Source organism: Macrobrachium nipponense, chromosome 32 (assembly GCF_015104395.2).
Source record: "Macrobrachium nipponense isolate FS-2020 chromosome 32, ASM1510439v2, whole genome shotgun sequence".
Classification (NCBI taxonomy): Eukaryota; Metazoa; Arthropoda; class Malacostraca; order Decapoda; family Palaemonidae; genus Macrobrachium; species Macrobrachium nipponense.
Genome location: NC_061094.1, coordinates 17,801,345 through 17,815,171, shown reverse-complemented (window position 1 = coordinate 17,815,171; position 13,827 = coordinate 17,801,345). Strand labels below are relative to the sequence as shown.

General features: G+C 49.7%; 2 protein-coding genes across 2 annotated transcripts in view; both read right to left on the bottom strand.

The window, feature by feature from the left end:
* Nucleotides 1–9,569, bottom strand: part of LOC135207247 (coiled-coil domain-containing protein 112-like) — a 29,885-nt gene extending 20,316 nt beyond the window's left edge. Inside the window, exon 1 of the mRNA XM_064238896.1 lies at nt 7,412–9,569. Coding sequence (XP_064094966.1) covers nt 7,780–9,387 — 1,608 coding nt within the window. The 5' untranslated portion in view covers nt 9,388–9,569 and the 3' untranslated portion in view covers nt 7,412–7,779. The remainder of the gene's footprint in view (nt 1–7,411) is intronic.
* LOC135207248 (methenyltetrahydrofolate synthase domain-containing protein-like) overlaps nt 1–9,762 on the bottom strand; it is a 420,744-nt gene extending 410,982 nt beyond the window's left edge. The window contains 1 exon segment of the mRNA XM_064238898.1: nt 9,693–9,762. The gene's annotated coding sequence lies outside the window, so the exon portion shown is untranslated.
* Between the last annotated feature and the right edge of the window lie 4,065 nt (nt 9,763–13,827).

Below are 13,827 nucleotides of genomic sequence, written 5' to 3'. Positions count from 1 at the left end.
AGTTGGGAACCATTGGTGTAGGAACAAACTAAAAGCAGTCGAATGGCAGGGGGACAGAGGTGACATGTCTCTCTCTCTCTGACAGAGTTGGAGGTAACATGAGTGCGTACCAACTGGGTGGGCGGGACTCCCACCCTACCGGCGGTAGTTAACTACTCTAACCACCTTGTTCAAAAATCACAATTTTGAATTAAATTGTATTTTTCCTAACTATACAAACCTGAGGTCCTTTACATAAGGAATCATTATTTAGCGCCAGCTGGACCGGTCATAAGATTTCTAACAAGGTAGTTCGCTAGTTACTGCTTGTCCGACGGTCGGGAGTCCCGCCCGACTGGAGGTAAACATATCACTATGCTTTAGGCCCAGGGACAGAGTGAGGGGTGGCATGAGATGGAACTATATGTAAAGGACCTCAGGTTTGTATAGTTGGGAAAAATACAATTTAATTCAAAATTGTGATTTGTTCCGACACATAATACAAACCCTCGGTCCTTTACATAAGGAAGACTCACTTATTGAAGGGTGGAATCTGAGTCTTGTGAACAGACTGGTGTTCACTCAACCTGAGTTCCCTCCCTGGTTGTAAGAGCAAAGGGGGGGAACCTAGCCTCTGTCCAACTGATCGGAGTGTGCACTGCAAGATCAGTGGTCAGACCTCTGGACCAATTCATAAGAGGGAGGCAAGGGTGCCTCTTATGAATAACAAGCAAGAACTAGGTCCTATGTAAGAGCCAAATACAAAGTATTGGGTTTGTCTCTCACTAGTGTCCGCTTCCCCCTTGTTAGGGAAGGGACGGATAAGCGCTTCTATCCTTAATGAAAGGGATAGAATGGAACTCGATTATGTAGCTTAACTGCATCATTATCCTGTCCAGCGTGGTGACGACCGCTACCCTCTGCCCACAAGAGGCAGGGAGAGGGGAAGAAAAAGAGGAAGAGAAACCAGCCACACTCTCATTCACTCTCCATTCATGCAGTCTCACAAGGATGAGATGCCACCTTGTCCTGTAAAGGAAATGGGTAAGCTACACAACTTGTTGAGCAGCCACCATGGGTCCCAAGGAAAATGTGTCCAAGGATCTGTGGGCAATATCCCGAAGGTAGAAGGAGGTGAAAGTGGTCTGGTTGGCCCAAACCCCTGCCTTCAGTACCCATACCACGGACAAGTTCTTGCAGAATGCAAGGGTTGGACCAATGCCTCTGACTTCGTGGGCTCTCGGACGAAGGGTACCGGTGTCGGCACTCCTGTCTGAGTCGTACGCCTTCCGGATTACCTCACGAAGCCAGAAAGAAACAGTGTTCTTAGACACATCTTTCTTGGTAACCCAGGTGCTAACGAAGAGGCGTCGACACTCAGGCCTGAGGTCAAGTTTTCTTCAGATATTACTGAAGCACCCTCACAGGACAAAGCAGCATCTCATCCGCATCATTATCGGTGAAGTCTTCCAAGGAGGGGATCGTGAAGGACTCGAACCTGGCGTCAGGAACTGAAGGGTACCGAGTCTTCGCTACGAAGTCCGGGACAAAATCGAGCATAACTGATCCCCATCCCCTCGAGTGTTTAACGTTGAAGGAAAGACCGTGGAGTTCTCCTACTCTCTTCGCTGATGCCAGGGCCAGCAGAAAGACAGTCTTGAGGGTCAGATCCCTGTCTGACGACTCTCGGAGTGGCTCGTAGTGTCTGCGAGTCAAGCTCCTAAGAACGAGAGTCACACCCCACCCCAGGGGCCTGAGTTCCTTGGGTGGGCAAGACCTCTCGAAGCTCCTCATTAGGAGTGATATTTCCATGGAGGTGGAAATATCGACTCCTCGCAGGTTAAGGACTAGGGTCAGGGCGGCTCTGTACCCTTTAACTACGGAGACAGAGAGGAGCTTCTCTCGGAGAAGAAAGACAAGGAAATCCACTACCTGCTGAAGAGTGGCTCTGAGTGGAGAGAGACCCGGTCCATGACACCAACCACAGAAGACGGACCACTTTCCTGGTATACTGCTGCAGAGGACTGTCTGAGGTAACCAGCCATCTATGTTGCTGCTCGGCGAGAAAAGCCTCTCGCTCGCAAGAGACGGTGGATAACCGCCAGCCGTGAAGACACGGAATGAACTGCCTGGTGGTACCGTTCTACGTGCCGTTCTACGTGCCATTGGCATAGCAGGTTGTGTCATGGGGGAATATCTCGCGGTGCCTCGGAGAGAAGAGCCAGCAGGTCCGGATACCAAATGGCCCCAGATCTGAAGATTGCTGGTGATCAACACTGCTGATCACCTTGCAAATCAGGCAGAATGGGGGAAAGGCGTACACGAAGAGGTTGTCCCACGGGTGTTGGAACGTGTCCTCTGCAGCTCCCCATGGGTCCGGCACAACTGAGAAGAAAACCTGAATTTTTCTGTTGTGCTGGGTGGCAAACAGATCCACTACTGGACGCCCCCATAGGTCGAAGAGCCTTTCCGCCACGTCTAGGTGTAGAGACCATTCAGTCCCAATCAACTGATTCTGGCGGCTGAGCTTGTCTGGAACTACATTCCTCTTCTGGGATGTATCTGGCTGACAGCTCTACCGAATGAGCTACAGCCCACTCATGCACCTGCATCGTCAACTGGTGCAACGGGAAGGACACTAGGCCCCCGTTTGTAGACGTATGCCACTACAGTGGTGTTGTCGCTCATCTACACCACTGAGTGTCCCATCAGTCATTCCCGGAACTCTTGGAGTGCGAGGAACGCAGCCTTGAATTCCAGGAAGTTGATGTAAAGGTGCCTGTTGTGATGGTTCCACACTCCTGCAACAGCAACTCTTCCAGGTGTGTGCCCCAACTCTCGGTCGATACGTCTGAGAACAGCAGCATCTCCGGAGGGGGAGTGCGCAGGGGCACTCCTATTACAAGGTTCCTGTTGTCTAGCCACCAGGCCAGGTCCTCCCTTACTTCGTCTGTGAGAGGAACCAGGAAGAATTGTGGATCTGATGCCTGTGACCAGCACTCCTTTAGTCTCCACTGAAGAGACCGCAGGTGAAGATGCCTGTGAGGGACTAACTTCTCCAGTGACGACAGGTGACCGATCACAACTTGTCACTGCTAGCTGACTGTTCCTGTCGAGACAGGAACCGTCTGGCTGCCTCCCTGAACCTGCTGATCTGTGAGTATGCAGGGAAGACTTGTGCTGCTACCGTATCGATCAACATGCCCAGGTACTTTATCCTCTGCTTGGGCTTGAGATCTAACTTCTCGACATTCACCACGATCCCCAGATCGCGGCATAAGTCGAGGAGTCGATCTCTGTCCTGTAGCAACTGCGACCAGGAACTCGCCAGGACCAGCCAATCGTTGAGATACCTCATCAGACGTATCCCGGCCGAATGGGCCCAAGCCGACTCCAGAGTGAACACTCGCGTGAACACCTGTGGGGCGGTTGAGAGACCGAAACAAAGTGCCCTGAATTGGTACACCATCCCGTCGAAGATAAAGCAGAGGTACTTCCTGGAGGACTGATGGATGGGTATTTGGAAATACACATCCTTCAGGTCCACCGAAAGCATGAAATCTTTCTCCCTGATGGAATCGAGCTGAGCGTGCTATTTCCATTGTGAACAGAGTCTGGCGAACAAATCAGTTCAAGGGAGAGAGATCTATCACCGGTCTCCAGCCCCCCGTAGACTTCTCCACTAGGAAGAGTCGGCTGTAGAAACCAGGCGACTGATCTCGTACGATCTCCACAGCTCGTTTGCTTAGCATGGTCTTGACTTCTGCTTGTAGTGCTACGTCCCTGGCAGAACAGGGAATGTATGTCTGAAGGTGGACCGGGTGCGAAGTGAGGGGTTGCCGAGACTCGAAGGGTAGTAGGTATCCCTCCCGAAGAACATCCACTACCCAGGTCTAGGCTCCGTAGCACTGCCAAGTTGCCCAATGGCTCGTCAGGCAACCGCCCCACTTCCGGCAGCAGGTGAGGGGGAATGCCGTCCCTAGCATTTCCCTCTCTTCGCCTTCCGCTTAGCCGCTCTCCCACTGGAGTAGGAGGCTTGGGAGGAGGGCAGACGCTCACTCCTCGAAGCAAAAGACGAAGGCTGGGTCTTTCCTCGCAACCTCAACGGTGCTAGCGTCTTGGAAGCGGAGGAAGAGCTAGCCAAGCTCCGAGGCTTGGCCACAGTTGCTCAAGACTCCCCAGAAGTCTTTGAGACTGCCTTGTGTACTAGGCGGTCACTGTCCTCAGTGCGACGCTTTTCCACCGCAGCATCCACCATCTCTCTGGGGAAGAGAGAGGAGGAACCCAGCAATGGTCTGTTTCGTACACCCAATGTCACCTCTCGACCGGCCACAGGACAGAGTCCCATCGTCTCAAGACCAGGTTGGCCCACAGGTTGCCCGTCTGGTGGGCGAGGTAGGAGATAGCCCTACCTCCAGACTGGCAGTCTCCGGAATGCTGAGTCTTCCTCGGGAACAATAGCTCCTGAGGAGGAGACTCTGGATACCGTGAGGGACCACAGATCCAGTCAGGAGACGGCCTGGAAGGCTGCCATGGCAGTCGCTTCCAGGGCCGATGGCTCTTGCTGTGAGAACCAGAGGTTCTCAGCCAGCGGGTGATGGAGAGGCACCCCCGGAGTTAGCCTAGCTATCTCCGGGTCAACCTTCTTGGTTGGCAACGGGTCCACTGATGGCATGTAGCAACGGCGCTGGCGAGGCAGAGTAGGGGGGAAGCAGCTTGTCCAACCTGCTGGACCTGAGCGAATTCTCCTGTCCGGAGACGAGACCGTTCACCTGGCCCAGCACACCGTCGGCCAAGGTGGATCAGGGTAAGCCTACCATCCCTCTGGGTTCCTTCTTGGGACCCCAAAACGACTCCAACCTTGATGGAGGTTCGGAGGGAGCAACCACCGATCCTTCCCCGAGGTCATTGTGCTGACGAATCAGCGCAATAACCTCTGCGAAGGACCTCTGTATCTCGGGGGTGATCGTGTCCTGAGGCGATGGACCGACAGATCCATCCAGGCCGATGCCCCTCCCGAGACACTCTTCCTTCTGGAGGAAGAACCTCGCCAGACCCCTCGTGGTCTCCTCCAACCACTTGCGCATACAACCTGCTAGGTCCAAGGACCGAGCCAGGATCGTAGGCTCTCGTGGCGGGACCGTGAGGAGCGCACTCCTCGCGGTCACCCCTGCTCGCCTCGCTCCTCCAGGTGTAACCCAAGGAGGTTGAAGGGACAGGTAAGTAGACCTGACGCTCCTACCCTGACTACCAGCAGAGCCGGTGGGCTGGGAGGACTGCAGGCGATCACCAACCCGCGGTGGCGATCGAGCCGCAGGTCTGGACCAGCGGTCTCCATGTGGAGAAGCACTGGACCGAGGACGGTAGCGTCGGTCTCGTGCGTCAGGAGAGCTGCTACCAGTCGTGTGAGCTGTCCAGTCCCAATGGGAGCAACGGTCGGGTGACTGGTAGTGTCCACTGACGCGGTAAGAGCGAGCACTGTCCTCTCAACATGCCATGGTACCTGGTCCAGCCGGGGCTGGACCTGATGACTGGGGGGACCTCTTCCCAGCCTCGACACGTGGACGGTCTAGTGGGACCATCACGTCAACCCATGGAATCGTGGGATCGCAGGCCTGGCAAGAGTCACCTGAGCGACTCTTGCCAGCCTTCCGCTCCGTGCCTGGGTCTTGATGGTGAGCATGCTCAACGGTCTGGACCCTGGCTGCATGATCCCAAGGGGATGACCGTACACTCGGTGAGGCTCGCGAGCGAGCGGCCAAGACAGTTCCTGGTCCGGAGGTGATACCTCTGGAGCCAGGAGCAGAGGTACCAGCAGCAGCTGGTACCCCTATGTTCCCAGTCTTCTTCTTCCCTGGGGAAGGAGAGCCGGGAGGACCAGCGGAAGACCCACCTGTCCCACCGGAGTGAGACAGACCCTTAGAAGTCTTGGGGGGGAGGGGGGGGAAGCCACCTTCTTCTTCCTCGGCTGGGGGGGGGGGGGGGGGGGGGGGGTGGGGGGGCTTGGAAAGTCGAAGGGGAAGAGGCGGCAGAAGACGACGACACCTTCCTCTTCTTCCTGGACTTCTTCTTTGCCAACTTCCTCAGGACAACTGACAGGTCCTCCATCCAGGATGGAGCTGGGGCAGTTGCGGTAGCAACACGGCCCAACTGCACCTGTCTGGAGGAACCTGCGGAAGGCACAGCACTACCACGGGCAGGAACGGAGACAGCAGGAACAGCCACAGGAACCGGTGGGCGGTCAAGCGGGGAGCTCTTCGGGCACTCAAAGTCAGGGGGCGGGACGAGGACAGCAAACCCCAGTGGCGGAGGAACCATCTCCTTCCGCAGCACGTAAGTCTGAGAGGCCTGTACGGCGGCTGAAGGGGTTACCGACATCACATGCTGCATGTACACCAGGTGCGGCGGGGCGGTATACCCTGATGTTGAGAGTGGTTGTTGTCGTCGTCACCACCCCGTGCGTCCCTGGGGCCACAGCCAGATGTTGTAACAGCCCCTAGATACTTGGAGTGCCCAGACGACTCAGCGAGCGCCACACCTGCTGAAGGTCACCACCCGCAGAGGCAGACACACCTGGGGAAGCAACAGTCGGATTTAGGGGGAGTTTCCCGCTCACTCAGAGGGGGAAAGATCCCACCCTGAACAAACCAAAGACCCCGAGTACTACTCCAGGTCGGGATGCCAAGTTCCTTCCTCTGCGCTCGACAGATCAAGCGAAGAGGCGGAACAGGACACCTCCCCCAAAGGGGAAAGAGCCATACGTGGGAGCTGGCTAGGAGGGAGGAAGGAAGACAACATGTCTGTCACCAGAGGTATCGAGGGAGAGCTTTCCGACGATACCTTTGGGACTTTACGTGGTTTCCTCCTGTTATCATAGAGCTCCCACTGCTCCTCAGACCAGGAGACACAAAAATCACATGGTACGGCCCGAGAGCATACACGCCCTCGGCACCGTACACATAAAAAATGAGGGTCGACAGAGTCACTGGACCTAAATGCCCCACACTTATGGCCCTCCACACCAGGGCACACTCTCTGGCTGGATGGGGGCGAGGGGGCTTCTCCACTTCATGGGCTTGCATGTTTTCAGCGATGCAAAACCACAAAAAATAAAAATAAAAAGTAATAAGTACTTAACGTGCACACGCACTAGTAAAACAACAAGAAAAAGCTTAGAAAATAGTAGCTCAATTGTTGACATCAACGAAAATCTCACAACGAAGGCGGGCAGAGAGGCGAACACACGTCTACACCCGACAGCGGCCGAAATGAAAGTGATGGGTTTGTATTACGTGTCGGAACGATTAAATGGCTGGTTCCAGCTGTGATGAAGGTATTTCCACACCTAAAGACTGAAGGTTTGTACTTGTATAGGAACAATTTTTTTCAGTAAACAAACAAAAAACAAAAAAACATACAGTTATGTACTCACTTTATAAAGTATATTAGGCTAGTAGCCTATGGAAAATCTGGCAGTGAAGCACAAATCATCAATAACTTCTTCCTGGATGGCTTTAAATGTATTTTATGATTGCACTGCAGGCTACATTTATATATTTGACAAAAGAAAGGCTCAAGTGTTTTTACTGACTGCTTATTAACATACTACTATAACATGAACACAGCCTAACACTTAATTTTTGTTCTTATCTCTTCATATTTCCTATTTGGCTATATGAATTATAAATAAAAAGTCTCATCCACCAAATGACATAAAATTATTTCCATTGGCCTACTATACTGCCTATGTGCAGTCTATGAAATCTAGCCTAGTCTATTTTTATAAATAAATAGCAAATGCTATAAGCCCTGCCTCCACGATGGTATTCCTAAATGAGGTACACTGTCAATATTAACAGGCTCAGTTTGCACAGGCTTTTTATTTATAGCTAACTTATAAGCTAAGTGGCTCTGGGTAGGCTGCAGGAGTCTTTCTCGATTATGTTTGATTTTTACTTTAACAGTAGCTTTCATTTTTTCCAATCTTGCAATCCTGTCACTGATTAACTTTTCTTTTTCTTCTTTCAAGGCTATCTTCTGCTTTAGATAATAATTGTTTCTCTCTAGAAAACATAGCCGATGACTGGCACTACATTTCTCCCTCATTACCTTTTCTTCTTCCTCCTTCTTTTTCTGCTCTTTTTGCATTTCTTTATCTCTGTTATCACGGTACTCTTTTAGTTGTAATGCTAATAATTGCCTTTCTGCAGCACTGTAAGCCTGAGAACACGCTACAGCAGAACTCTGTTCTTGTTTCCTTATAGTAGGTGGGTCTACTTGAGTATTTGACCCATTATCAATCTTCAACCCCCTTTTTTTCTCATTTATCTCTGCTTTCCATGCTAAAAGTTCTCCGTAGCGCAGCTCTCTCTCTCTCTTCAACCTTACTTCCTTGGCCTTGTCCTTCATTTTTTGTTTTATCTCTTCATGCTTCCTTTCTTCAGCTATTTTATCTTCTAAAGCCTTTTTCTCCACAATTTTTTTCAGCTTCCATGCAGCTATTTGAGTTTTAACATTTTCCCTTTCCTTTAAAAATTCCTCATATGCAGAAAAATGCTTAATTATTTCTTCCTCAGACTTGAATGGAAACATCCTGCACAATTTTTCAAGCTGATGTTCTCTGTCCCTAATTTTTCCAAGCACCTTCATAAAGAGCTGATGATCCTTCCCTTCCCAATTATGCTTGAAATATGGTACACTACAAGGTTGTCTATCTTCTGATTGTGCAAAGCACGCTAGCAAAGAATTTTCAGTATGTAAATTATCGTCATGTTTGTTTTCGTTACAACTAAGACCATGCACAATTTCTGTATCTCGTTTCTCACCTTCAGATACCTCACCACTGAATTTGGTTACATCCACACATTCAGATTCCTCTTTAATGACATCATTTAGTGCAGAAATATCTTTTAATACATCACATTCACATTCTTCTAAAGCTGCATATAAACTACTGCCATTTCTTTTAAGCATCTGGAACTGCACCTTGATATAAGCTATGTGATTTGTTATTAGCTCTATTTCCGGAAATTTGGAAGAAATGTCGTTTTTCGTACAAAGGACATGTCCCAAACTCATAGGAGATACTACATGGGATTGTTTCAACACCGATTCGCATACCTGCCTTGGCAAGTTATTAACTTTATACTTCAGTTCTTCAACTCTGTAAATCAGATCAGTTACTCGACTTTTCATTTTCATACTTGGAGACTCGCCAATGTCACCGTGTGTCAAATAGCTTAATAGGGGCCCATCCCTCAATCTGTTAAAGTTAATACGGTTAATTGAGGAGTGCACGCCCACACGCAAATCTCCCTCCTGAATATTTACCTTCGTATCCCCTTCTAAAACTCGTCTCCACAAACTATTTACACTTAGCCTTAAACGATGTAAGTCTACAGAATCCATCCCTAACCTTAACTATGGACTTTCAGCCGAATTCTCACTAGCACACATCGTACTCGGTCATTATCTTTCAAATATTTCTGTCTTTATTTACATTGCGTTATAGAAAACGGGACTTCCAAGTCTATATACTAATGGAGATTGAGACTACGATATTTCACACCTCTAAGGAACAATGACAAGGAATTATCCCACTTACCGGACACACAGAAGGAATCTCTAACAATCCGAAATTGGATGTGTAAGATTATAATTGAATGATAAACATTGTAAACACTACTAATAGGGCCAATCTGAAAATAGCTCACCAAGTTCGTGGTCTCTTCTCATCAGTTGCCAGCAGTCATGTGCGGTTTGAGGGAGCAATTGTGCAAAAACATAAATAGACGAGACAGATGTTTCGTGGCTATGCTCATATTACAAAATTTTCATGATTATCTGATGAAAAAATATCTCATAATTTTTATATTTGTAAAATATAAATAATATGGCTTTGAAGTTCACAGTAGGGAGCAATTATGTAAACAGACCTTCATGCATTTACGAAAATTTGCATTGGTTTGTAAAACAGACTGGACACAATACAAAGTGGGGAAGCAATATGCAGTGTATTAAATATGAGTGGAAATATAGTTTCAATACAATCTTTTAGCATTACAAGTAAGAATCCAAGAGAGAGGAGTAAACAGTAAGTCAGATAGTGCTTAAGAAAGCTTGCCTACTTAATAAAGTCATAAAATTCTAGGATAATTAGATTATCGTTCCAGAGTGCACAGATCATACGTTTTTCATTTATCGAAAAGGTAATTAATTTAATTAAAATGAAATTTGTTGATGCCAAGATGGTTGGTGTTAGGAAAATTTCTGTATTAAAATTTTTGCTTCGGGACACAAACAATCGTTTTTCCTTGTCATTTATCTATTTTAGTAAACGAGCCATGCAAATGAAATACTATCTGTATAATGATGCCATACCTATTGACTCAGCTTTCTGCTGCAAAATAATAAGTGATAAACATATTCCTATAATACTGCTGATTAATCTTACTGCATTTACTACAGATTAACCCTACACTGCTACTACTTTTTACAACAATAGAAACATTGGAAACACATTTATGCACTTTTGTTAAACATTTGTATTACTTGATTGTCTTTCTTCGCAGATGGAAGGCTTGGGAAGGCGGTACTTTTTCTTTCTTTCTCTTTCTATCTTTTAACAGGCACAGTAAAGGTATGGCGTGTCACGAGGAACCCATACTGTGTGAGATTGAAGTGCGGGTAAGCTTTGCTCGCTAGTGATTTATTTTCTACTCTTCACTTGAATGGTATTTCTATATGTGAAACTGGCTGCAGTATTTTAGTTCGCGGAGAGTTTTTTTTATTTCCATTGCCTCATCAATTAATATTTGTATATATTTATTTATTTCTCATTGGGTTATACTCTCATCACGTTAAACGGAGAAAGGCAAACAAAGCAACCTTCGTCTTTAAAGCATCGAACAGATTTTAAAGTTTAAAAAAGATATAATTTAATAGAAGAACGAATTCAATGATTTAACAGAATCGTAGACATCAATCAAACACAGAAGTTACAAAGACGTGAAAATTCTCAAGCTGTCTCTTTATTTGAAACAAGAACAGTTTACTCCCTTTCAAAATAAGAAAAATATAACGCCTCTGTGTACTTAGCCTTTATTATCGTTTCCCAATAAGAATATTTTTGTCTAAAATTGTCATGGCATTTAATTTGATGAATATGTAAGGACAACGCTTATTCATAATTTTCTCTGTACATAATTCATCATTCGCGTTGTTCTCACTTCCCCTGAGAAAGCATTCAGCGGGCTTTCCGTCAGTGTATAAAGCTTATATAACCACATATTGTGTACTTTTATATTTTGTATTTTATGTCTCTCAAGAAACACAAATCGGGTCTCGCCGACCCACTTTTACTCTCTCGCGGGTCGGTGACCACATTTCCGTCCGCATGCTGTATATTTATATTTCCCTGGACTGTAATAAAAATCAGTACACTTCTACTGCCTCTTTGTCAACCTCTTACAACTGGTGACCCCGGAGTGACGGTGACCCAAGCGGTTTTGGCTCAGCCATTAAGGGACTCACTACCGCCGCTCACCTTCAGAGATCTTTAACGGACTCATACGGCGCCTCAGTATAGATCTCTGAAAGCTCCTACCGTGGAAAAAACCAACGCCTCTAACGGACTAAATACGGCATCCTGCCCAAGGTGTGTTCAGGCGTTTCCTCAAACGGTTTGGCCCGCCATTCACGACTCTGTCGACCGTTTTTGTGAGAGAGGACAATGGGCGCAAACAGTACCTCGCGGGAAACCTCGCGGGAAACCCGGGCCTCCCCCGCCCCAGCGACGGACTCTGACACAGCGGCGCTCAAGCTGTCAAATTGCCCCCCTTCACAACGGCTGACCCTTGCCGTTTTTTCCTGGGGTTCTTCCGAGCCGAAGGGCAATTCCGGATCGCGGGGCTCACAAACAAAGTGCTGCAGGCTGACCTCGTCGCAGCGGCTCTCCCGACAGAGGTGCTCGGCCGAATATCTAACTGGCTGACCGGTCGAGCACGAATCGGACTTGTCACGCTCGACGAGATAAAAGAAAGGCTCTTGACAGCCTATTCCGTGCCTTACGCTGAAAGGGCCGCCCGCGCCCTCGACTTAGTCGCGAACCCCATGCGCGGCGCCGACACCCAAGATGCCTGGGACACTGTGATGGGCCTCGTCCGTCTGCCCGAAATAGGCCCCGACGGAAAAAAAGGTAGAGATCAGCCTGAGCCGCGAAATATTCCTGCGGCAACTCGAGCCGGACGTCCTGAAAGCAGCTGACCGACGCGTACATCCTAGAGGACGACGAAACTACTAGAAAAGGCAAAGAAGCTGACGTTGTCAAACAATGCCGCGAAAGCTCGCCGCCCCCCCCGATCCTCCGTGTGCCTGGCCGCAGAGAAGGAAGAAGACGACGACGACCCAACGCAAGAGATTGGCGCCGTATCCCAAGGGAAGTCCTCCACACGCAGCGAGGTGAAAACTCCTGGTGCCGCTTCCACCGGAGGTTCGGGAGATTCGCCAGGAGGTGCGAAAGCCCTTGCACCTTCCAACAGTCAAAAAACGACGACGGCAAACAAAACCAAGGCCGCCCGTGGCAACGGCCGCGTCGGAACCACAACACCGTAGGGTTCTACGTCCGCGACGCGATCTCCGGCCGGAGGATGTTGGTAGATACGGGGGCAATGCACTCGATATTCCCGCCGTCAGGAAAAGACCGTAGCCGCGAGCCGACAAAACAACCTCCCTCGTCGCCGCAAACGGGACCCCCATCCGTTCCTACGGCACGAAGCCCCTCGAGATATCCATCTTGGGGCGAAAACTACGTCTGGGAATTCACAATCGCGGACGTCAGGATCCCGCTACTGGGGGCAGATTTCCTGGCGCAGAACGGCCTCCTGGTGGACGTGGGCCGCAAACGCCTCCTCGACAGGGGACATGCCTTTCCCTTCCACTAGCAGCAGGCCCGGGCGCCCCTACAATTTGTACCATCGCCCCCCACAAAATACGGCAACCTCCTGCAAGGAGTTCCCCGAAGTCTTCAAGCCGGAACTTCGTCAGGCAGCAGGGACGCCGCCCAAGCACGGGATATTCCACCACATAGCCACCACAGGCCCCCCGACACACGCGAAAGTTCCGACGACTCCCTCCAGGCCGCCTCCAGGAGGCGAAGCAGCGTTCTCGGAGATGGAACGGATGGGCATCTGCAAGAAAGCATCGAGCCCTTGGGTGGGCGTCGCCCCTGCACATGGTACAGAAACCTGACGGCACCTGGAGGCCCTGCGGAGACTACAGAAGACTCAACCTCGTTACAATCCCCCCGACCAATACCCCTTGCCAACATGCAGGATTTGACAGGGGCCCTTCATGGGGCGAAGGTCTTCACAAAAATGGACCTCTTAAAATCCTATTTCCAGGTTCCAGTGCACCCCGAGGATGTCCCAGACTGCCATCATCACGCCTTTTGGCTCCTTCGTGTTCCATTACTCAACCTTCGGCCTGAGGAATGCAGGGGCCAACCCCTTCCAGCGCCTGATGGACAGCATCCTGGGGGACCTGCCCTTCTGCGTCTGCTACGTCGACGATATCTTGATTTTTTCCAGGTCCTTGGAGGAGCACCTACATCACGTCCGAGCGGTCCTGAAGCGCCTGCAGGAAAAACGGGCTGGTCGTCCGTTTCGAACCAAAATGCAACCTTCTGGCGCCGAGAAGGGGGACTTCCATCGGACACTGAGATCTCCGCGACGGGGCGTGCGCCCCATGGCCTCGAAGGTAGGCGTGGTGCAGAAGTTCCCAACACCAACCACGGTCAAGTCCCTGCAGGAGTTCATCGGAATGGTCAATTACTACCGCCGATTCATCCCC